Raw genomic sequence first — 25,896 nt, forward strand, 5'->3', positions numbered from 1 at the left:
TTCAGAAGGAGGGGATAGACAAAGGAACCAGAGCTACAGGGAGGTCAAACAGGACAAGAAGTAAAGGCAGACTGGTGGGTTGGTTCTGCGGTTAGATCTTCACTCCTGAAACAGCGAAGTTATTAATATAACTTCGCAAGTGGTGGAGGCAGTGAATTTGGAAATGAAGAAAAAGGAGAGAGGTAGGATAGGGACTTGAAAGGCATTCCAGGAACTGAATTGGGCTAACCAGTGTGTACTTTGGTTGATTTGGAGTATATTGTGGAAGATGATGAGCTGATAAGAGTTGATTAATTTGGTTGATTGTGGAGTTGAGAAAATGGTTACCATGATTGTTAAAGATTTTGGAATTTTAGCTTGTGATATTTTATGTCTGTTAGGGTAAAAAGAAGTATACTCTTCAAAGAGCTAGCAAGTGAGTAATATTCAAATTAGGAATAATAATTGTCAAAATATTATGTAAAAACATTGTCTATATGACTGATAATTTTTTCATATTTAAGCTCATTCATTCAGTAAATATGTGAGTGCCTATTATGGGCTAATATTGGAGATAAAGCAAATGAATAAAAAACAACAGTCCTGTCCCTCTGGAGCTTGCATTCAAGGTTAAAAATAGTTTCTGGCTTCTGAGAATTTATGGAAAAAGTAAATTTTAATTAAATTAGGATGTAAGAAAAATTAGATGAGTTAAATGTATATGGGTAATTAGAAAGATAAATTCATTTAATAGGCTGATGGGCCAAGATGACACAATGAGAGTTTTAGGTTGGAAAGGTATCAACCATTTTTTCCATTGCCTTATTAGTGGCAAAGATTTGATTCCTGAAATGTACTGATTTTTTTCTAATAGCAACAACTAAATATTTCATGATATGTACAACTTTTTGTTTGTTTTTGGCACTGGAAGAAAATTATAATTGAAGTATAATGCTTTATTTCAGAAATTTTTTTACATCAAATTGTAGGAGTCAGACTTCTCTTTTCTCCCTCTAATGAATGTGATTTCTTCAACACCTGTTTCTTTAGGTGGGAAGAGTGCAGTACTCACAGCTCTTATAGTTGGTCTTGGTGGAAAAGCAGTTGCTACTAACCGAGGATCTTCTTTGAAAGGTTTTGTGAAAGACGGACAGAAGTAAGTGTTTGTTTTCTATGTGTATTTTTCAGTTCTTTAATAAGAAGCAGCTTCTTTAGAATCCCAATTCAGTAGACATGGTAGGAAATGAATTGGCTTCCCGGAACTGAAGCACCGATATCATATCTTTTCATTCCTTTCTCTTGCCCTCTGTTGCCAGCATCGCCCACTGTTGCCTGTTCACCTCTCCCGACAGAATGCTTGTGTCATTTAGTGCCATGTGCCTGCCCACTGACACTCGTTTCTGTTACCTTTCTGGAAAAACGAGCAGTGATAAATCTGCATACTTCTGTTTACAGGAATATTTATAAATATTGGACTTTGCTGGCTCTTGACCCAAACCCAGCTTCAGCAAGTCCACGTCGCTATGATGTGGGCTAAGGCAGAGTTAGTGACCAGCCAAGGTGTCCCTAAACAGAATTGCTGCCTCCAGCTCTAAGAATTTCAAAAAAGTATTCCATCTGTCTCTTTATATCCTTTGCTTAGGGGGTTCACCAGTGAGCTTGACTTGAGGACCACAGTCTCGAGTCTCTTTGGGGTCCATCTTGACCCTTGGTGAATGGTCATATGGCAACCCTCAGTGGCTTTACATTTGTATTTCTTTCTGTTATAGTTTGCCATCACGTAACTATATATTAATTGCTCAGTTTGCATCATCATAGACTCGTGACCTTTTGCCCATTAGGAAACTCTCTTCAGGCTGATCTCCTTGTTCTTTTTAATTCTGCCTCAGAAACCTCTGAGGGATCCTCGTGTCTCCTAACAACTGCACGTCCCAGGCTCCGTCATACCAGCTCCCAGAGTCAGGCCGCTCCCGCTGCCCATTCATTCCTCTTTCACACGCCCACTGCCCAGAACTTCTGGAACTTTGATAATTAACAGTGATACCTTTTTTTTTTTTTTCCTTCATGTAACAGACTTTCCTCCTGCTCAGTGTTGTATCCACTTAACTTCCCCCATTTTCCATTTTATTTCTAAAAAATAGAACGCGGACGGGATGTGAGTCAGGATTGCAGGTTTTTTATGTATCTCTCAGAAACCTTGGGAATCTTAACCCTAAGCCAGCGTTCCAAGTTGACTCAGGAGGAGGGAAGAAAAGATACAGAAAAAATCATTTTCTGTGCTGTATGGCCTTGAAAAAGAACCGTTTAGTAACAATTCTCCAGCTTATTTTCTGTCTCTCCTTATCTTACTTGGGCGCCAGTCCAGCAAGGTCTTCTCTTCCACAGTCTCCAAACAAAATTATGGCTGAAGTCAAAAATTAGTTATCTTAACACTTTTAAGGCACTGGTCTCAACTCTGCTTCAGTTCATTATACTGAACTCTACATTTCTTAGTTGTCCAAATAGTTACCTAGTCTGCCTAGCTAGATAACACATTGATCTTTCAAATAGAAGCCTCAGGAAGAAATTTTTTTTTTCTGCACCATTAAGGGCTTTATGTCTCAATTAAAGATTTTAAATGTTTTTTCCATATGGGAAGTAGCTGGATGAAAGCAGAAACTTCTTTCTGAGATGTGTCCTTGGAATACCATTAAAAAAAGAAAGAAAAATAAAGGCTAGCTTACACAAATCACCAACTTTGAAGGACACAGCTGCCTGTAGATAGGAACATTAAAATATTTTAAACAGAGTTAATAACAGTTAAAAGCTTTAACCTGAGCTCAGCCTCCTTTTTACTGACCTTGTCTAAAAAAATAGCTAAAATGAGCTTTTCCAAACCCATTACTATTCCTCTTGTCCTCCCCTTCCTCATTTAAAACATTTGGTATCTGTAAAATTTCTCTTCTTTTATAGTCTCTGATTCTGTCATCACTTTTTTACAGAATCAGCTCATCGAGCTTTTCGCTTCTATTCTGCATCTAAAATCTATGAGGCTCTCCCGTTCTTCCTGAGGAACGTCTTTCCGTCTGGCAGAGGTTTGAGGTGGTCCTCAGGACTCTGTCCCTCCCGCACATCTGAAACATTACACTCTCCATCTGTGACGCCTGGGCTCCGGGCTACCTTTGTAGAGGGTTTCAACTCCTCCATTAGAGACGCTTGCCGATATGGTTAGGAGAAACCAGACGACTGTGCCTGGAGGCTCTTTACTTGGCGCTCCAGCCTCTGATCATCCACTGAGGCTTTGCAATGAGTGGTACAGGGACAGTGATGGAATTCTTCAGTGACCAAGGTCTCAGACCCCTAGCTGTTCAGGTTCTTCAACAGGTTCATTTACCGTTCCCTCCTCGGCCTTCCTAATCCTATCGTGGCAGCACTGGGCTCTTTGCCGCAGGCCTGTTTCTGACATCAGCTGTGGCATTGGGAGTGGGTTATGGGGGGACAAAAGCTCCTGCTGTACGTTCCTGACTTATTAGTCAAGGTTACAGAACTTACTGCAGATGAGCTGGCCACGCAGAGAAGGAACAGATGCCTCCTATTTGTACATGACTTTTTCCCTGTTCCTTGTTCCTCGTGCCCATCAGTGCCTGATGCTACCAGTCATCTCTGTGCAGATAGGTTCTCCCGGAGCTAAGAAAGAAGCCACACCCTTACGGTGGCGCCTCTTGTGTGTGTGGTCGTTCTGCAGGAACTCTCGGTGACAGTCTCTCTTCTCGCTAAAGGGTCTCTTTATTTACAGACACTGGGCTCTATGGCTGTTGACCCCAATTCAGCAGCAGTCACATTAGTAGGTGGGGAGACAGCAGTTAGTCTCAGCTCAGTTAGCCCTGTCTCCTTGTACAGGTTTTTTGAGCAGCTGTTGGGAGGGTTTTTTTCGTAAGCTTTAATTGTTTTGAATAACTTGCCTTTCTTATATTTACTAGATTCATATGACAGTAGGATACCAGTGCCTCCAAAGCTCTCACAATACTAGAGATAGCTTCCAAATGCAAGGAGTGGCTGGGAAGGAAATAACAAAGTAGATGTTTGCTAATCAAGGGAGATGTCACTTTCATTTTAAAATGTTTTCATGAGGTGCATTCATTTAATACTAGGTAATCATACTAGTTAGTGCAATAAATATTGTTTGCTCCACGTTGTAGGCCAGCTGCCCTTCCCCTATCATATACTTTAGTTAATAGTTTTCAACCTTGGCTGTTCATTAGAATCAACCCAGAAAGCTTTCAAAAATCTCATTGATTACAACTTTTCAGGAGCATGTCTGTCTTAATTAGGTATTTCTGTTTAAAAACACCCCCCCACCCCCGCAAACCATTCAGGGTAGCTTTAGAAGAGGAGATTTATCATAAAGATGCAGGGATATATATATATCTTGGAAACTTCAGTGAGGCAGTGTAATTGGATCTCATGAGTGACCAGAACTGAGAGACTCAGAACCAAAGATCTTCGGTCTCTAGGTCTTTCTTTTCTGTGTCTCTGGCTTTCTTTGTGTCTTTGTCTCCAGGCCTCTGTCTCCCTTCCTTCCTTAGCCGGGGCTCTGCTGCAGCACCACCTCCCTGCCGCTCCTCAGTGGCTGCACTTCTGTGCTGTGCCCTCCTCCCTCCCTCTCCCGTGACAGGCATGCAGGTGTGTGAATGTGTTTCCCTCTCACTGCCTCTGGAGCGTGTGTGCTCTTTCTTATTCTTCAGGTCTTTGGTGCTCTGTGTCTTCGTGGGCAGGCGTTTATGTCTTACTGTCTTGGTGTGTGGGGCTGCGCATGGAAGGAAGTACTCTCGAGTTCTCTGTGTCTCTGATTCACAGCCAGTATCTGTGATTATGTGTCTCTGCCAGTCTGTCCAGGTGGTTTCCCAAGAGCTTATCTGCTCTGTGTTTCTGCTTCTCTCTGTCATCTCTGCAGGCTTTATACTTGTTCATCAGAATATAATGCCCCAAATTGGTTTCTCTAGTCCCAGAGGCCTCAGAACTTTGTATCTCCAAGGAATCACCACCTTTCCACTTGATGTGTCTTGATTCGAGTTTGTTTTAAAAACTTGTGGTTTTGAAATAATTTTAGATTTACATAAGTATCGCAAAGATAGTACAGTTTCCTTACAGCCTTTACCCAGTTTCCCTGAATGTTGACATCTTAAACAACTGAGGCACTTTTATCAGAGCTACGCGGTTAACACCGGTACAATATTATTCACTAAAGTACAGACCTTACTTGGATTTTACTAGTTTTTCTTAATTTGAATTTTTAAAGAAGGGAATGTGGCGCAGTTAGCGTTCACTTTCTATATTTAGCCCAATCTGTGGAGGGAGGGATGGGGGCTGATAACGGCTGCTAAGCCATCTTTCTGTGAGGGCACTTGCACAGAAGTACGGGGGCGCAAGAGCTGAGCACGCTTCAGGGTGTCTACCAAGTGTAAGTTTACAGTGAAATTCATCTTGAGTATTTTTACCTACATTTCCTGCATATAGGAACAATTTGGTGGTATGATTACTCCAAATTGATGAAAACAAGTTTATTCTGTTAAATATATCATTTAATTACCAATTAAAGCAATTTTGCATTAAAGGACTTTAGCATTTTTGGCAGATATTTATATTAACCAGAGGAAGTATTATCTGCTTTTATGTTTAAGGAAATTATAAGTATGTATTTATTAATGCCCTTCATTAATTTTTAAAAAATTTTTCTACAAAGTCTTATTTGAACAGAAGTTAGAGTAGAAAAATAAAGATGAATTCTTCCCCCCCCAAAATATGTTAAAATATACATGGCTGTAAATGCTTCAGATGTCTTTAAAACTTTAAAAATGTTTATTTTGTAATACCAATAAAACTTTTAAGAAGCTTTGAGATTTAGTTTACATCTCTTGATATCAAATACTTAAGCATTTTTTTTTATTGCCAAGTAATAGAAGAATTCAAGTTGTTTCCCTTGATTCTGATTTTCTTAGAAAATATATAACTTCACTTTAATTCTTACTGCATCTTTCTTAGAGGCCTGCTGTCAGGATGATGCTTTATTATATAATTTAGCATAGGCAGGCAGTGTAATATTGATTATACATAGCGGTTGGGAAAATGTGTAACTTATCCACATGATGTGAAACAACCAAAACTTAAATGGATTTTGTGCAAATGTATTTCTGTTATGGATAAAATAGTCAATTATTTTTTATAAAGTTTCTCTTCTTCTCAACTTTGCTCCTTGGTATCTTTAACATTATTCTGTAGTAGCCTGTCAGCCATCAACTGCTGGTATAAAGCTGCTTTTCAAATGAATTAGCCAGATTTCTTGGAGGTTTTTAAAATTATGATAACCTAGTGTTATAATTGCCCTGTACCTTCATGTGACTTAGCTTAACCTTATTGCTTTAGCTCAGCAGATATCTCAATAACATTAAGGAACAGAGGGGATGATGCCTATAGAGCCAGTGTGTACGGTCACTCTATAATTGTGCAACAGCACATCAGCATGGATGGAAGTCGATCTTACAAACTGAAAAGTGAAACAGGTTTGCTATGAATTTCTCTTTATTTCATATAAAGTATTAGTAAACATCCAGTTAAAAAGAGTTAAGTGATTGTGCTGGTGTCATTAAGAGGACACTTCTCATCTCTTGAAACTGCTTTCTTGCAAGAGGACTGGTTGGTTGCATGTATGTGTACACACACGTGTATATCCGTACATAGTTGTTTTACCACAGGGCATTCTGCAGCAAAAGCATGATTAGCAGAATTTGGGTCTGTTTGAAGCAGGCTGTGATAAGTCATTTTGATCTCACTTGTAGACTTCTTTTCACCCCCATAGTTTCTGTCACATGTGGAAGGAGAAAGTTAGCCAAAAGTAGAAAAAGACATAACGGAAGAGGAGGTGGGTGTGGAGAGTTACTAAAGAGACAGATGAGAAGGAAAAGGAAATGTTTAGCTATAGGAAGAAGAGAAGTACCTGCCACTGCATTTGTGTGCTTCTGCCTCCTGCGTACTTGTGTCATAACAAGTGTGTCACCCCAGTTCATTCAGATGTGTGTATGTGCAATGGTACCTTTCTTGCTGACATCAGGAAAACTAGTTAACATTTATGTTTATAAATAATTGCTCATTTTTAAAAACGTATTATTGCCCTAGAAACAGTCTGGTCATTTTGTGTTTCTCATAACTAGGCGCCTTGGTTTCCACTAGGAAAGAAGAACTGATTGGAATTCTTGATCATTTTAACATACAGGTAATTGCTAAATTTGTGTTTCAGATTAATAAATACAACTGGTTACTTTTTTATGCGGTTTCATTTGTGGTGTGGAAAGAATTTAAATGGCCTCATATAAGTAAATTGACCACAGGACAAATATATTTAACTATGGTTAGTGAAGTTCCTTAAGGCTTCCTAATTCAACAGGAACTTTCAATATATAATATAACATCTTTAATTTGACAGAACACACAAGAATATCTTGTCTATACTAGTATGTGCCAAAAGTTATGTTAATCAAATTTATGTTATAAAGTTTCTTTGCTTTCTGCTGTCCAAGTCAGAATAGCATCATAGTTTCCTAAACTCAGTTGCTAAATTTTTGTAGAAAGGAAGTTTATTCTAGCCATATAAAGAAAGCATTTCTTTATGTATTTTGGAGTTATTTCATCATACCTATAGGAGACAAGACTTGATTCCATTCTGCTAAGATACTTTGACTGAATAATTGGAAATGGGGCTCATATAGTCCTATAACATTAGCACTGGAGTTGTCTTTGGAGGTCATCTAATCTGGACCCTTTATTTTGTAGGTGAGAAACTGGGAGCCAGCAAAAGTAAACTTGCACTTACAGTTGTCTAGGTGTGGGTACTGGTTGAGCCTGCCTTGGGATCCAGACATCCCTGTTCCATTCTAATGCTCTACCCATTGTATCACCCTGCCTTATTCCAGGATTAAGAACACCAAGAGTAGTCACCAAGGAAAAAGAATAATTATGATTATGGGTCTCTTTCCCAGTTTGGTTTAGAACAGGTTGTCCAGAAAAACTTTCTGTAATGGTACAAATATTCTGTATTATGGTGTCCAATGGGGTGGCCACTAGCCACTTGAGCACCTGAAATGTGTGACTGAGAAATCAAATGTTTTATTGTATTTTACGTAAGTGTCAAATGCTGCATGTGGCTAGTAGCTTGCATGCTGGGCAGCACAGGTTCAGAAAAATAATTAGTAAAATCTGGAGAAAAGCAGATACAGCAAATAAATTTGAGACTAGAACACAGGTCAATTTGTTAAGCAAAATCAGGAAAACCAAAAGTTACAGTGTATGGATTCACAGGTGTTGGGAAAGTCTCGAAGGGCATCCAGTGTAGTATCACACTGCATGCTTACCCTGTACGCAGTCTCCACCAGATGTTCCTTCAGCGGGTACTTGAGTGGGTAGTAGTGGGGAAATGACATCTGCCTGAGGCTGCTGATTCCGTCTGTAGGTGGCTGTGTTTATTAGAAAGTTGTTGTTAATGGGAAAAGTTGAATAAAGTCAGTTTCTCTAAGCTCCCACTTCCTTGGGGAATATAAAATATGTTTCTTTTCTTTTGAAATATTTGAAGATTGTTATCATAACTCCATTAGTCCTCTTCTTGTACAATTCAGTTAACTAAAGGTTCAAGTTCATTGATCAAAATATGAAAGGTCTAGAGCTACACTTACTGAGTAACCACTAACCACGTATGATGGGTATTGAGCCCTCAGAATGTGGGTAGTCCAGATGGAGGTGTGCTCTAGTATGAAGTGCACACTGGAGGTTGAAGACTTAATGCAAAGGAGTAACTCAGTTTTCATACTAATTACATGTTAAAGTGATAATATTTTAGATATATTAGATTAAAAATATAATACTAAAATTAATTTCACCTGTCTCTTTCTATCTTTTTAATGTAGCTACTAGAAAACTTAATTATATGTGTGGTTTGCATTACATTTCCATTGGACAGTGCTGGCCTAGAATTACCAGGAGGAAGGAGAGTGTTTAATGTCTTTAAGTACCTGATTATATTTGTCCCCTGTGCCTCTTCTTACTTTTTCTCTGAAGTTTACTTGTGTGTGCTTGCCTTTTGCTTACTCCAGGGTCTTGATGGGTAAAGATGCCAGATTTTTAAATAATCTCTGGAGTAGTATAGAAACGAGGAGCCCCATTTCAGAGGCTGTAGAAAAAAGAATATGAACTTTGGTGAAGCTGTTAATCCACAGCTGGTGATAAAATGTCTGTCATTAAAGCTAGTGCATTAGGTCTTAGTTTTAAGAAGTCAGATACTGTGTGCAATTAAGATACCACACAGACCTTGTTAAAAAAAATACGTGGCAATCAGCTTCTGGTCTGAGAAAAAGGTGATATGTAGAGGTGTCTTTATAACTGCATAAATGTTTTTTATCATCTTAGAAGATAAGACCCAAAATCCTGCTTAACAGAAAGGTTTTCACCAGTGGTATACTAAATAAAGTACAATCAGTATTGTACAGATGGTAAATGAAGGAGTTAAGCACTTTTTCCTTTATAGTGGTCCTTCCTGTTCTATACCTTATAAACAAGATTATTTTCTAACATATAAATTACTTTGTTATTAACACCAAAGATATAAATGAGAAATGAACTTGAATCTTTTTGAAACAAGTTGAATTAAAAAAAATTTTTTTTTCAACTCCACTTTGAAGTGTTATTATATTGTTATTTTAACTGTACTTTAATTTGTTAGCCAGAGGTAGTTTAATTCAAGTAATGGCTTATTTAAAATGACTTCTCCTTCAAAAGATAGAAATGATCCCAGTGTTTCCATTTGTTTTACGGTATCCTCATGAAGAAATGACAGGATATAGGAACTCTGAAGAACTGCTGTACAAAAAATAAACAATACTCGTCATTATAGTTCTGATTAGAAGTGACTGAGTTGGACTTCTTGTGTTTAGTTGGAGGAAATAACTAATTTGCCTGCGGCTACATAGGAGGTTCAGACAGAGCCAACTAAGAACCCAAGTCAGCTGACTCTCATGCTAGAGCTCTTCCAGCTCTGTGGTCTGATGATTAACCAGTAGCATAGGAGTGGTACTCTACAAAACCAGTGAAAGGAATGAAAACGTGCTAAAAAAACACACTTCTTTAGAAAGTTCTTGTGCTTGTGCCCTCATGTAATGGCAGAATATTTAATTTTGGCTGTAGTACTGATATTTATTTTAATATAATGAAATTTTGAAATATTTTCTCTCAGGTCACTTGTAATGGATATTTTAGTTCATTTCTCTTAAGGAATTAAAATGAAATATTTAAAGATAATCATTTCTTTGTTTGTTTGTTTCAGGTAGATAATCCAGTTTCTGTCTTAACGCAAGAGATGAGCAAGCAGTTCTTGCAGTCTAAAAATGAGGGAGACAAATACAAAGTAAGATGCACCAAAGTAAACATAAACCTAACCAAAAAGAATACATTTATAGATTAGGCATCTATACTGAACATTAATCTTGGTCACATAGTAAATATCGAGGATTTTTTTAAGTCACTATTTAGAGTAATATTGTAGGACTAATTTAAGAACTTGTTAAGTAAGATGGAAGTATAATTTTCTTGGTAAAACCTTGCTTTAACTTCTTTGCTTTTAATTCTGAAAGAGAATGAATTCCAAAATTTATCTTTATGGAAATACAAGGGAATGATTGCCCAAACATACATAATCACTTTTAAACGTTAGATTATTTTAATCTTTTTAAAAAATTAATTTATATATTTATTTTTGGCTGCGTTGGGTCTTTGTTGCTGCACGCGGGCTTTCTCTAGTTGCAGCTAGTGAGGGGTTACTCTTTTAGTTGTGGCGAGTGAGGGGCTACTCTTTGTTGTGGTGCGTGGGCTTCTCATTGCGGTGGCTTCTCTTGTTGCAGAGCACGGGCTCTAGGTGCGTGAGCTTCAGTATTTCTGGCACGCGGGCTCAGTAGTTGTGGCTCGCGGGCTCTAGAGCACAGGCTCAGTACTTGTGGCGTGCGGGCGTAGTTGCTCCGCGGCATGTGGGATCTTCCCGGACCAGGGCTCGAACCCGTGTTCCCTGCATTGGCGGGCGTATTCTTAACCACTGCGCCACCAGGGAAGCCCCTATTTAAAACTTTTAAAAAAGCCAACAAAATATATGACTACTACTACAGCTTACAGTGTGACTTTTGAATGGGTTTTGGTATTCCCTATGCTAAAAAATTATGATGCATTAAGATCAAGGATACTGGGACATCCCTGGTGGCACAGTGGTTAAGAATCCACCTGCCAATGCAGGGGTTATGGGTTCGAGCCCTGGTCCAGGAGGATCCCACGTGGCGCGGAGCAACTAAGCCCGCGCACCACAACTACTGAGCCCGCATGCCAGAACCACTGAAGTCCGTGTGCCTAGAGCCCGTGCTCTGCAACAAGAGAAGCCATCATAATGAGAAACCTGCACACTGCAATGAAGAGTAGCTCCTGCTCTCCACAATTAGAGAAAGTCCGCGTGCAGCAACGGAGACCCAATGTATTTATTTACTTGCTTAAGTATGTTTTTAATGTCTTTTTACATAATTGGTCTAAAAGTTTTTAGAGAACAAATTCTTCTTTTTTTCATAGTCCCGTGGAAGTTTACCAACTTCTAATTGTGTTTTTCTTGTTGTTGATATAGTTCTTTATGAAAGCAACCCAACTGGAACAAATGAAGGAGGATTATTCATACATCATGGAAACCAAAGAAAGAACAAAGGAGCAGATAAATCAAGGAGAAGAGGTTTGTAAACACTTAATGCAGTTATTTTAGAGATCAGTCAAATTCCTATAGTACTTATCAGGTAAATGGTATTGTAAAATTACATACCTACATATCTATATATGTATATCTATATAAAACTAGTAACATTTTTATAGTACTCTGTCAACCATAACAAGTGTGATTTTGTACATTCAGGGTATTTATTAGCCTTTACTTTTTTGTTTTATAATAATGGGTATGTCCATGTCTTAATTCTTCTATGAGGCTATAAAGTAGAGGACAGGGTAGTATCTAACATACTTATCCCTTAGTTCCACAATAAGATATCACTGATTCCCACTCAGAAGTAGTTTAAAAACTATATTTCTTTTGATGGGAAAATAAGCACAAGCCTCAAGTTGGTATTAAACATAATATGCATTTATCATTATATACAATAGATAACTCTTTCATTACACTGGTAGAATGTTAGCATTCTTTAAGCACTGATAGCTTGGTAGCAGCTGTCCCATCAGTGTTCACCAGCTTGGCAGCCATGCGAATGTGCTTGAATTTGAAATCACTCGAGCCAATGTGACTTTCTTACTTAGGTTTGTTTTTACATCTGCTGTAGTTTGTTCTTGTACTTTCTTCTTCTGATTCTTGAAGAGCAAACCTTTGTTTGATAATCAGAGATCTCAGAGTTATAAGGCTTTATGTTTCAGCTGTTCATCCAGTACATTAAGTCCCACCAATTTTTGTATGATTCTGTATCTTTTTCTTTTGTCCCTTAATCAGTTTTATACAGTCAGTTGCTTTCAGCAACTTTTTAGCATGTTCTTTTGAGATAGAATTGTATTAATGATCGACCCAAGTCAACTTTATTAGATGTTACACTGACCTTTTTACTTCAAGTTTTTGAGGCATACATATTTAAAACTGGGTTTATAGTTACATGGTTCATTAAGTGAAAACTGAAAAAGCAAAGATGAGTATATTTATTTTTATTCCCCACATTATTTCTTCAAACCTGGGGTATGTGATAGTGTGCAAGGATGTACTATAAACCACAGAATTGATAATGGAGTATCAGTGTTATTGGAATGTCAGTGTTATTATTGGGGAAAGGAAATATTGTATATTCAAGCAAATGTACATAGTATATATTAACATCTATTATTTTAAAAACAATAAATCAGGACTTTGAAGAAATTTGTTTGCTTCAGACAGCTTGGTGTTTAAATACCCACTTTCTTCATGGTATACTTTGTCATAAGCGATTGAAGATACTTTGTTTGTGAAGTTTAAGAAGCACATCCCTATATCATGTATCAGAGTTGCTTATGCATAATATGCACTTAATATGAAATTTCTTCCTAATTAATTAAATGCACTACATTCTCAAAATAAGCTCTGGATTTGAATAGTTTAATCTTTAAGAAGTAGAATGTGACCTAACACAACATTGTAAATCAACAATACTTCAATAAAAATTTAAAAAACAAACAAAAAAAACCCCAAGCCAACAAAAAAGGATACAGTGGGAGATACAAATGAAAAAGTCAAAAAACAGAAATAGAATGTGAAGATTAGAAACTGGAAGTCATTCAGCCATCAAATATTAAGTTCCTACCATGTGCCTGCTAGCATTGGGCTTTGGTCATGACCATATAATGGCAAATACATACCAGGATTCTTGGGGTCGTACACCTAACTATTCAGCAGAAAGCAGATGGTGGATAATTGACTATGGTGAGCACTACTAAAGGAGTTCAAGATTAGTTTGTGCAAAAGCACTTAATAGGATACTGGCAACAGGGGTTAGGGACAAGGCAGGGGCAGTGGGAGAGGTATAGCCGTTAAGTAAGTAATGTCTAAGGTAAGAACTGAAGGGTGAATAATACCAGGCAAAGGATGGTGAGAGTGAGGAAGTGTGTTCCACATGGATGAAGTCTTGGGCAAGAGAGCATGTGGTGGTTTTAAACAGCTGAAAGAATTCTACATTGTCTAAAGTAGAGAACACAAACATGAGAGTTAAGAGGCCAGATTGTGGAAGACTTTGTAGAACTTAAGGACAGTACAACACATGGAAGTGGATGGCTTGATTAAATGTATATTTTTAGTAGATCACTCTGCTGCAGAAGAGAGTGAACTGCTGTAAGGAAGGAAACAGATCAGTAAGGAAGGTATTACCGTTGTTCAAACAGATGATGATGATGTAAGTTAGGGTAGTGGCAGTGGTAGTGTAGAGAAGAGCTTTGAAATGGTTTGGGCCAGTGCTCTGTGGACATGTAGGGTGGTGGTGAAAACAGAAGCCAGATTTGTGGGGCTGAAAACCAGAGAGAGAATTGAAGAGCTAGAGATAATTTTCATGAAACTTGGGTGGAAAGGGAAGACGGCTTTTAGAGGAAGAGGTGGTATCCAGGGGTGGATATTGGTGGTTTTGTTTGTAAATTGGAAAGATAAGTAAGTAAAGTTTTAAATGTGATCATGGAAAGGAGTCAGTGAGGAGGATTAAGTGGAAAAAAGATGAAAAAGATGGGATGAAAAATCAACTAATTTAGACCTCTTGAGAAGGCAGAAGGGGGGTGAGTAGGATGTAAGTAAGAGATAGGCACTGGACTTAAGTATAATGAAGCCACCTCTTCCGTTTTAGCAGGAGGAAAAGACTGCTTTAGGTTTATATATAAGGTTGTTGAACACTGGAGACGGTTTCTTTCTGATAGCTTCTGAATTCTGTGAAATAGGCATCAGGGAGAATGAGTAAGGGATTAGGGTGGCAGTTATATGAGGTTTGAAGAGAGTGATGATGGATTGAAATAATCCTGAAGAATGGGAAAGTGACTTGGATAGGGAAACACACTAAGATCCATAGTGAAGACCCTAGTTGAACATGGAAACCATGAATGAAGAGGAGAGGCTGTCAACCCAGGTGTGCAGCTTTGGAAGCTGTTCATACGTCACTAGAGTTGGTTTTTGCTTTATTGATTAATTATTAAGAGAAAACTTGGATAAGAAAAAAATGTAACATTTGATTTTTAGAAATAAATTCCTTTTGAGCCTTCCATTATCATTGGAATGGATCCTGGGTATACTTCACCCAGGAGAACAGTCCAGTCTGTCTATCAGGTAGGGAACTGATAGAAACTTGAGTTTTGTCTATACTTGTGTGGTCTTGAAACTTTTATTCCTTTGCTCTTCTTCATTTGAAGAGTATCTGGTCATTTTTATAGTGCAGAAATTAACAAAGTGATTGTACTTAATAAAAGTATACCAAAGAACCAAAAATATTTTCTATTTTTGTTTTAATTAAAGAAGTCATTTCCTAGCACATCTTTTTCAGTATTTGTTTAGGCAGTATTCAAAAGAAATACATTTGCGGAAAGTCTTGTTTCTTCAATGTTGTTAAGAAATATATTCTTTTTTCTTTTTTTAAGCGACTTACTGAACTAAAGCGCCAGTGTTTGGAGAAAGAAGAACGTTTTCAGAGTATTGCTGGCTTAAGTACAATGAAGACCAATCTGGAATACTTGAAACATGAAATGGCTTGGGCAGTGGTAATTTTCACTTAATTACCTATTCACACATATTTGTAATATACAGAATATACTTGGTTGTGGTTAGTCTTATATGTGACTTGCTATATAATTTCTTTTTAGGTCAATGAAATTGAAAAACAACTGAATGCTATCAGAGACAACATCAAAATTGGAGAAGATCGTGCTGCTAGACTTGAGAGGAAAACGGAAGAACAGCAGGTAATTATATTTTTTTTATACAGAGGTAGAAGTTGGTTGAGGGGTAAGTAAAGGGAGCAATTTTCTGTTGAGGGTTTCCACATGGACCTTTGTAGCACAGAGCAGCCCTGCTCTTTGTATTTACCTTGCCATTCTCTTGTTAACAGCTTTATTGAGATATGATTCATATACCATACAATCCACCCATTTAAAATTTACAGTTCATTGTTTCTTTTGTATATTCACAGGGTTGTACAGCCACCACTGTGGAATTTCTCTGCCGTCGTGCTGGAAGTAGATCTCCTAGCCTTTTCTTTCTTTATAGGAGCCCCAGTGTACTCAGTGTGACTGACTTACATCTTAGTATTTTGTTCTCCTTAGCTTACGAGCTTCTGACTCCCAGGCTTAGTTGTAGTACAGGGTGTAATCTTTCCCACCTTACTTCTTCCTGTCTACCCCTAAGATAAGCAGGCCAGTCTTTTTCCTTTTAAGGGTTATAACATTAATCCGTGAAAGGTAATAGATGAATGTGTAAAAGTAACAGAAATGGTGAAGACAGTACATTTACTTAGTGATCTCTGGGCTGAATTTCTTACATTCCCTCTTCAGGTAGTAAATGGAAATTCAACCCCACCCACCTCTCTCACCTTAGATTTTCATTTCTGAGAGAATATTCTGAAATTTTCATTCAATTCTTCTCAGCTTCATTTCTTAGCTTGTCATAGGGGAAGACCTTGTTGCTTTCCTCTTTAGATATTCCCCAGTCTAAAAGTGAAATCCAGTCTTAGTAATAAACACTCATTTTTTTTTTTCAAGTGGGGAAAGGAAAATCTTGAGGTTGGATGATACTTAGTTCTGTGGCTGTTTGCTCTACTTAAGTATTTGGCCATGGTATGTAGTAAATGGTAAATTTCTGGAGGGTTTGGACTATCTTATATTTATATCCTTCCCACCATGTCTTACATAAAACCTTTCACATAGTATATGCTTGTTTATTGATTATAGAATAACTATTGAAGGGAAGGTTTCTGAAGAAACAGTGTCTAAAGCAGACTTCAAACTTGTATTAACCTAATTTAAACTGAAGATAGATGAATTATATTTAGTTTGTAAAGCACCTAGACCAACTTCAATTTTTATAAAAAACATAGAGATTATACTACTGATGTCTTAATAACAGAACTACACTACCATTCTATATAATGTTTCCTAAATAGACTACATATTGACAATTCCCTAATCTGTATCTCCTAATCAAACTTTTATCCTGAGCACTTCGTTCAAATATTTGTCTTCCCATCTTTACCTACATGTTCCAGACACTTCAAACTTAGCATTTCTACTGGAATAGCTGTGACAGGGACTTTATAGCCCACAAAGCCTGAAGTATACACTATCTGGCTCTTTCTAGAAAAAATTTGCTGATCTCTGAACTAAGTAGTTCTCATATTTTTCCCTTCTAATCTATTCCTGTTTTCAGTGTGACATTTTGGTCCCTAATTATTTTTGTCCCAGAACATTACATTAACTTCTTACTGACATCATTTCCTTTAATTTTTCCCTTTACCTTGCCTTCCATGTGCTTCCAAAGTGGTTGTACGTATAGATTTACATATAGTTCCATTATAGATTTACATATAGTTTGGTATCTTGTTTCCCTGTTGTCTAGAGGTTTAAGTTGTAAGCTGATCGTGGAATTCAAAGCCCTTCTACCCCTTCATCTCATCTCCCACCACTACCCTCTCAGTTCAAGCTCCAGAAATAATTTTAATTCCTAAAATGGTTTTAATGCCTTTCCACATGCTTTTCCAACTCCCTGTAACACTTTTCCCCAGCTTTTTTCCTGGTACATTTTGAGTAATCTTCCAAGTTTCAGCTCAAATGCTTCTTTGAAGGCATCCCTAACTTTTTCTGACAGACCTATAAATTCTTCCTCGTGCTTTCACAATTACAAATATACATACCCTACTTAAGCATTATTGCATCCAAACTGCATGATCTATTTGTATGTTTGTTTCTCTGCTAAACTGTGTCTGTCTCCCTTTAATTGTGTTACTTGAAGACGGTTGTTACTATATCTTTGTATCCCCAGAAGATAGCACATTTATTGGAAAGCTAAATGTGGAATTAAAATATATTTTAGCATTTCAAATTATTAGAGAAATGCAAATCAAAACTACAATGAGGTATCACCTCACACCAGTCAGAATGGCCATCATCAAAAAGTCTACAAATAATAGATGCTGGAGAAGGTGTGGAGAAAAGGGAACCCTCCTGCACTGTTGGTGGGAATGTAAATTGGTGCAGCCACTATGGAGAACAGTATGGAGGTTCCTTAAAAAACTAAAAATAGAGTTACCATACGACCCAGCAATCCCACTCCTAGGCATATATCAAAAAAAGATGAAAACTTTAATTAAAAAAGATACATGCACCTCAGTGTTTATAGCAGCACTATTTATAATAGCCAAGACATGGAAGCAGCCTAAGTGTCCATCATCAGATGAATGGATAAAGAAGATGTGGTACACACACACACACACACACACACACACACACACACACACACACACACACACACAGTGGAATATTACTCTGCCATAAAAAATAATGAGATAACTGCCATTTGCAGCAACATCGGTGGACCTAGAGATTATTGTACTAAGTGAAGTAAGTCAGACAGAGAAAGACAAATATTACATGATATCACTTATATGTGGAATCTCAAAAATGATACAAATGAACTTATTAACAAAACAGAAACAGCCTCACAGACATAGAAGCCAAATTTATGGTTACCAAAGGGGCAAGGGGTGAAGGGTAAATTAGGAGTATGGGTTTAATATATACATACCACTATATATAAAATAAACAACAAGGGCTTACTGTATAGTACAGGGAACCTATATTCAATATCTTGTAATAACCTATAATGGAAAAGAATCTGAAAAAGAATAATAGATAGATACATAGATATGTACCTATCTATATATATCTATGTATATGTATAACTGAATCACTTTGCTGTACACCTGAAACTAACATAATATTGTAAATCAATAATATTTCAATTAAAAAATACATATTTAACACTTTATATAATTATGTTTGTTTACCTAATTAATGTCTCGAGTTTAGTTAGAGCAAAATTAAGTTTATTTGAAATGTGAACCATATATAATTATTTTTTTATTTTTTCTGTTTATTGGAGAAAAATAAAATATCCTCCAACGATGTTATTTTCTTAAAGGTCAGACTTAATGAAGCAGAAAAAAAGTACAAGGATATTCAAGATAAACTAGAAAAGATTAGTCAAGAGACAAATGCACGAGCACCAGAATGTATGGCATTGAAAGCAGATCTTACTTCTAAGAAAAGGGCCTATAATGAAGCTGAGGTGAGAGAACTTTTCCAGTATTAAAAATTGCATATCAACTGTAAATACTGTTCATTTATTTTTAAAAGTAGAGGTTTTTGTAATTGTGTTGCTTTCAGACTTTAAAAAATATAATGATTTCATATGACCATATATGTATGTTGTTTTAAAAATATATTTCTGCACATACACGATTTGGCAAAAGTGGTCTTGAATGGGGTATTTGTTTTTCATTTTACTAAAGTATGTCTGATTTTTTTTTAGGTTTTATACAACCATTCCCTAAACGAGTATAGAGCATTAAAGAAAGATGATGAGCAACTTTGTAAAAGAATTGAAGAACTGAGAAAAAGGTAAGATAGTTACTTTGCAATTTTCATAGTTATCTCATTTTGTAATAAAGTAATCCAGGTGAAATGGAATATTTTATTTTCTGTATTATTGCTAAAGGAATTTTATCACATTGCTTTATGGTTTTTTTTGTTTTTTGTTGTACGCGGGCCTCTCACTGTTGTGGCCTCTCCCGTTGCGGAGCACAGGCTCCAGACGCGCAGGCTCAGCGGCCACGGCTCACGGGCCCAGCCACTCCATGGCATGTGGCATCTTCCCGGACCGGGGCACGAACCCGTGTCCCCTGCATCGGCAGGCAGACTCTCAACCACTGCGCCACCAGGGAAGCCCTGCTTTATGTTTTTTAAATGTTAGGTTTTTCATTGAACATTTTCCACTTTGTATTATTTACCATTAGTGCTGATCAGTCTTTGGAACCTGAACGGTTGGAAAGGCAAAAAAAAATATCTTCGTTAAAAGAAAGAGTAAAGGTCTTACAGGATCAAGAAAGTTCAGTCAATCAAGAGATCGAACAATTTCAGCAAGCCGTAGAAAAGGACAAAGAAGAACATACCAGAATTAAGTAAGTGTCCACATTCTTATACTTTTTTCAGTTATTTGAAAATCATCTAGTTTTCCTCTTTAAATGAAAAGAGAATACATGTTTTTTTTGTTGTTGTTCTTCTTCTTCCTCATAATAAGGGATCTTTTAAAATCACTTTCCTAATAATACTTCTTAAACTTGTAGAATTGGACAGTTTCTGGGATTTCTAGTCCTCGTCACGACTGCATTTTTTTTTTTTCCATGCTAAGTTTTGAGGTCTTCTGACTAATTTTTCCTGGTAACACACTTGTTTTCAAATGAAGAGATCCGCTTTTAGTTTTTAGGGCAGCTGTGTCATTCACTGGTATGCAGGTATTAGGGGAAAAGACTGAGTATTTCTGTTTAACCGTATCACATATCTGTTTTGTTTTTCCACTTGTATTTTGTAGGAGAGAAGAGTTAGATGTGAAGAATACACTGAACTATAATCAGAGGCAACTGAAAGAATTGAAAGACAGTAAAACTGATCGACTGAAAAGATTTGGCCCTCATGTTCCAGCTCTTCTGGAAGCCATAGATGATGCTTACAGACGGAAGCATTTTACCCGTAAACCTGTAGGCCCTTTAGGTATTTGTCACCAATTAGTCAGTATATAATAAAAATTAGAAGTACATCTTTATTTTCTGGAAGGAGTCTGTTGAATATAATTTTAAAACACTGTTATCGAAGAACCATGTAGTTATATGTAGACTTTGTACATATTTTAAGAAATGATAAAATCACTTTAAACTTTCCTTTTGTATATTTTAAGCATAAAAAAGCCAAAAGAAAGAGAACTTAGGAAAAGGAAAAGTAATTATAGAGTTGAATAATTTGCTTTTTATTTTTTTTGAATGAATAAATGAATGAACTAATTTGCATGTAATTGATTAGTAGGAAAATTCAGTGATATCAAGATATAGTTAAAAGGCCAATCACCTGAGTTTTGTGTAAAACTTGATAAAATGACTTGTCTCTTTAAGTTTCTATTTAGGTTTGGACAACATTACTTCTAAGTCCTCTTTCAACTATAAGCCTGAGGTTATCTAGTTATCCTCATATATACATGAGAAAAAAAATCAGTTGAGTTCTGAGGAGTTATCTCTAATTCTGTACATCATTAGGTGAAAATGATGCTATAAATATACTTTTTTAGTAAAGTACTGTATAAGTATAGTATTATGTACTGTATTAAGTATTGTAGTAATGTCTCTTCATTTAAATGACATGTACCTCTATACCAGGATCCATTTCAATAGATGAGGTATTTTTTTCCCTCTCTAAATCTAAAATTTCAATATTAATCAGTTTTACAGAAAATAGTGAAGAGTCTATAACCCTTTTGGCTTGATTTTCAAAACACCATTCAGAGGCTGGAATAGTATTATATATATATATACACATACGAGAAATACTGTTGATTTACATCAGAGCGAGATAACTTTTCACAGGATTTGGTGGGTTTTCTCCCCAGTGTATCCAGTGGGATGGGGTATTTCCCATTTGGCTAAAATGAGATCTATAATATCATTTAAATTGCTTCATATGAAAATATTTTAAAGTCATTTATGAACTATTATAAAGATGGTTACATTAACATTTCAAGTATTTATGGGCTTTTAATAATTTTCTCTCACTTTTAGGAGCTTGCATTCATCTTCGGGACACTGAGCTTGCTTTGGCCATTGAATCTTGCTTGAAAGGACTTCTGCAAGCCTATTGTTGCCATAATCATGCTGATGAAAGAGTGCTTCAGGCACTGATGAAAAGGTTTTACTCACCAGGGACCTCACGGCCACAGATAATAGTTTCTGAGTTTCGGAATGAGGTGTATGATGTAAGACACAGGTAAGGCATCAGTAATTAAATACTGTTTCTGGTTTAGCTTAGTTACGTGCAAGCTCAGAAAGAGTTAAAACATTTTTAATGTTAACCATATCTACACTCCTGATTTGTAAAATTCCATCAAGCCACGTCTTTAATTTGAATCTTAGGCATTGGAGATACATAGATAAATGAGAGATACTCCCTGCCTTTAAGGTCCTCACGTGAGATCTGTTTGGGGAGACATACTGGGAAGTAGACGTTGTGTGGCTTAGAAATTGTACTGAAGAGGGAAATGGTGCAGACCTGGCCACGTTAAGAGGGAGGGCATACGGAAGAACTTTGGCGCTCATTACTCACAGTTCAACTCTGGGTGGTTTACAGATTCCATAAAGAGCTGTGATTGTTTTCTTTAATGACCCTAACAAACCTCAAGGGCACCAGACCCAAATTGCCTTCTTCGTTAGCTGCTGGCTAGCTAATCACTTTACTTTTAAAGATACACGTGTATGTGTGTGTGTGTTCCTACATATATATATATATAGTCCTCTCTATATCCCTATATGTATATTCCTATGTATATATATTCCTATATATATATATATATATTCCTATATATATATATTCCTATTAACAGATTGTTTTAAAATTTCTTTTCTCTCCCACTCCACTTTTTCTTATAAATCCAATTTTTGCTTTTTTCAATTGCCTTATATTTGGAAACATTAAAAATGCCCTTCATTTTAAGCGTGTTTTTTCTATATTTAATTTGATTGTGGTATTTTTCCTTTTACTTGACTTTATAAATCACGTTTTTATTAAAGTTTTCTTCTAAGCTTAATTAGGATCATCAAATCATTTTGTCCTATAATTCCTCTTACCAGTGAGGCTCACTGTGCTCGCCTAGAATTTGATGTGCGGTTTTTCCTTTGTCCCTCTCGTCCTCTTTAGGCTTTCTACATTATGTTGTTTAGTGAGCCTATTCCATACTTGTCCTTTCCTTGTCTCATTACTGACACATTATTGCTACTATTCCTTCCTACTTTTAGTTTTCCTCGACCGATGTTACAGCATCTCTCAGCAGGCAAAACTAATTGTGATATAAACTAAATATGAAGTGCATCCCAGGGAAGTAGAGCAAAAGGAAGGGGTGGTTGTGACTGGGTGCTTTAGAGCAAGCTGGTGGGAGCAGCCTGTCTAGCAGTGGCATGTGCCTGCTCGAAAATACTTGCTCCTTCCTAGCATAGAAACCTGTGCTTTCAGCGGACTGGCCAGAGCCTATGCTTCACCACAATCCCCTTCCACGTCCCCTCCCTCTTAGACTCGGGCTCCCTATCCTCTCTCCCCTCACTCCCTGCATTGTTTCATTGGCACTGCTTGATGTTTCTAGAGCGCCCACCCCCTATTCTTTCCTATCTTTGTTTTTACTTCCACTTGAACTCTGTCCTAAGGTTACTATCCTATTTCTCTGCCTCTTTTTAACAGGAAAAACTTCTCAGAAGAGTTGTCTGTGTCACTAACTTCTCTCTTCCCCTTCTTGCTTGAACCTACTCCAGTCAAGTTTTTATAGCTTCATCACACACCAGAGCAGCTCTTGTCCAGGCGCCAGTGAGCCTTGCTTGGCTTGGTCCTGTCGTCCTTCCTTCCCACTCGCTGACTTGACCTACCAGCAGTATTTGATTCAGCTGATCGTTTAATTCTTCCTGAAACACTTTTTTTACTTGGTCCCTAGGATGTCACTCTTCTTGTTTTCCCACATCTCTAGGTATTCTTTTGTAATGTCTTCTGCTTATTTCTCCTCACTTGGGAACCTCCAGTATCAGTGTTCCAGACCTCTTCTCCATGTGCACCTACTCCCAGCACTTACTTCCTGGGTGAACTCATCCAGTTTCATGGCTTAAAATATAGTCCATACACTGATGATCACCACATTATGTTTCTAGCTGGGCTCTTTCCTCTGAACTCCAGAATATAGTACATTCAATTTATATTTTCCACTTTGATGTCCAAAAGACATTTGAAACTTAACATATCTAAAAGCCAAACTCCTGAGATCCACCCTAAAAACTGCTCTTCCTATAGTCATCCCCATCTCCATTTTTCAGTTGCTCAAGCCAAAACCTCAGTCATCCTTGACTTCTTTCTGCCATCCCACATCCTACTGGCTGTACTTTATAAATGTATCCAGGATCTAAACACTTCTGCAGTGCTACCCTGGTTCACACCATTATCATATCTCAAGTGAGTTTTGCTTCTGGTTCCCTTCCATCCACACTCTCAATATCACAGCCAGAGTAAAGTCAGACCATGTCATTCCTCTGCTCAAATCGTCCTGTACTTTCTCATCCTCTTTAGGCCTAACTGCGACCTCTCGGACCCACATGACCTGTCCTCTTGCCATCTCTCCTGTCCTTGTGTCCAGTAGCACTCCCAGCACTGCTCATCCACCACAGCACACTGGCCTCCCGGCTTCTCCAACAGCCCTCTTAGGGCCTTTGCAAATGCTGCTCCCTGGGCACGAAATGCTCTTCTTCATTATGCTAATGTAACTCCCATTTCCTCAGATGTCTGCCTGTTGACACCTTAGTAAGGCTTTTCCTGACACTTTCTGTGTGAAAAAGCACAGTATGCCACTTTTTCTTGATTTTTCTGTCTTCCTTCAGTAGAGTGTAAGCTCCATGGGGAGAAGGATATAGTCTGTTTTGTTTACTGCTATCTCCTCATCCTCTGAACAGCATCTTGCACATAGTAGGTGCTCAGTAAATACATGTTGAATTAATGAATGAATAAGTGGAAAACATATATACAAAGATATTTCTTTGTTTTGGAATTCTAGAACTAAGAAAGCAGTAAGAATGCCATTGCCTTTTCCCAATGTGTTTTAATTAAATGACTTTTATGTTTGTATGATAGAGTATAAGATTTAAGAAAATTGTAATGATTAAGTATAACAGGCAATAGGACATAATGATTGAGAATCTGCTGGGTTCTAGAGCTGAGCTGCCTGGTTTAAATCCTAGCCTGACCTCTTACCTTTATGACATTGGGGAACTTATTAAACTCTCTGCAGCTCATTTGGGGAAAAAAAAAAAAAAGAGCGAATAATATTATCTATCTCATATAGTTGTTTTGAGGATTAAATGAGCTAATACAGGTTTCCACAGGGATATCCCTCTGTGGGTATAAAAATCTGTGGATGCTCAAGCCCCATACTTGGTCCTCTGTAGCCACAGTCCGCATCTGCTGATTCTGACAACCATGGATATTGCAGTGCATACTGTATTCATTGAAAAAGAATCCACATATAAGTGGACCTATGCAGTTCAAACTCGTATTGTTCACGGGTCAACTGTATTTATAATATGCTTAGAACAGTGCCTAGCACATAGTAATATATAAATGTTTGCTAATAAAATAAAATAAACCTATTACAGATGTTTTCAAACGTTATCACATATTTTCCATGTCTTGTTACTATCCATCATCTCATCACCCATTTAAAAAATATACATATATAATTACCATTTGGTAAGTTAATCCTTATATATTTTTGTCTCCTAGAGCTGCTTATCATCCAGAGTTCCCAACAGTTCTGACAGCTTTAGAAATAGATAATGCAGTTGTCACAAATAGCCTAATTGACATGAGAAGCATAGAGACAGTGCTGCTGATCAAAGTAAGACCAGATGCTTGCTGTATTTTATATTATTCTAAATTTCCTAAACTGAGGTTGGTTATGTAAATTCCTATTCTGCTTAAGTACTTGATATTTTATGAATTCTTTTCTTAAAAAAACTTTGAGTTCTGTAAAATAAATCAATGTTTATTCTTCATCAGTGTACATATTTCTATTGATATGTACTTGTTAGATTAGATCACCAATATTTGTGTTCCATCTGTTGGCATAAATTTGCTGAGAAGGGACAAGGGAATTCAAAACAAATGTGTAATTAATACAAACAGAGTCTCTTTTTCTCATTAATGGAACCTGAGAGGCAATGACATCAATCATCCAAATGTGTATATGTGAATTGCAAGTTCATATTGTAATTATTTGTGGGCTTGGCCCTCTCATATTTTAGACAGATACTTGAAAGAAAATAATGAAGTCCTCTTGTAAGGGTCTGTTCCAAGGAAGGTTGATTAGGCCTCAGTTAAGCCTAATCCTCTTTTTACTTCCTCTAGGAAGTAAAATACTAAATATTTCCAGGCTTTTCCTACATAATTCAGTGTACTAATCTTTTATTGGAATTTGCTGTTCACTCACATCTTTTCTAGGGTGTAAAAGACATTTAGAAAAAATAAGATTTCATTTTTCTATGAAAA

General features: G+C 37.1%; 1 protein-coding gene across 4 annotated transcripts in view; it reads left to right on the forward strand.

The window, feature by feature from the left end:
* SMC6 (structural maintenance of chromosomes 6) overlaps window positions 1–25,896 on the forward strand; it is a 76,777-nt gene that overhangs the window by 12,852 nt on the left and 38,029 nt on the right. For all 4 annotated transcript variants that reach the window (XR_009521486.1, XR_009521487.1, XM_060027066.1 and 1 more), the window contains exons 4-16: window positions 1,030–1,135; window positions 6,382–6,518; window positions 7,167–7,228; window positions 10,325–10,405; window positions 11,657–11,758; window positions 15,157–15,276; window positions 15,379–15,477; window positions 18,707–18,853; window positions 19,097–19,185; window positions 19,581–19,745; window positions 20,156–20,334; window positions 21,390–21,594; window positions 25,132–25,246. Coding sequence is in view for 2 of the 4 variants with exons in the window: in XM_060027066.1 (XP_059883049.1) it covers window positions 1,030–1,135; window positions 6,382–6,518; window positions 7,167–7,228; window positions 10,325–10,405; window positions 11,657–11,758; window positions 15,157–15,276; window positions 15,379–15,477; window positions 18,707–18,853; window positions 19,097–19,185; window positions 19,581–19,745; window positions 20,156–20,334; window positions 21,390–21,594; window positions 25,132–25,246 (1,607 nt within the window). In the remaining 2 variants the exon portion in view is untranslated. The remainder of the gene's footprint in view (window positions 1–1,029; window positions 1,136–6,381; window positions 6,519–7,166; window positions 7,229–10,324; window positions 10,406–11,656; window positions 11,759–15,156; window positions 15,277–15,378; window positions 15,478–18,706; window positions 18,854–19,096; window positions 19,186–19,580; window positions 19,746–20,155; window positions 20,335–21,389; window positions 21,595–25,131; window positions 25,247–25,896) is intronic.

The sequence above is a fragment of the Delphinus delphis genome, chromosome 12, assembly GCF_949987515.2.
Source record: "Delphinus delphis chromosome 12, mDelDel1.2, whole genome shotgun sequence".
NCBI lineage: Eukaryota > Metazoa > Chordata > Mammalia > Artiodactyla > Delphinidae > Delphinus > Delphinus delphis.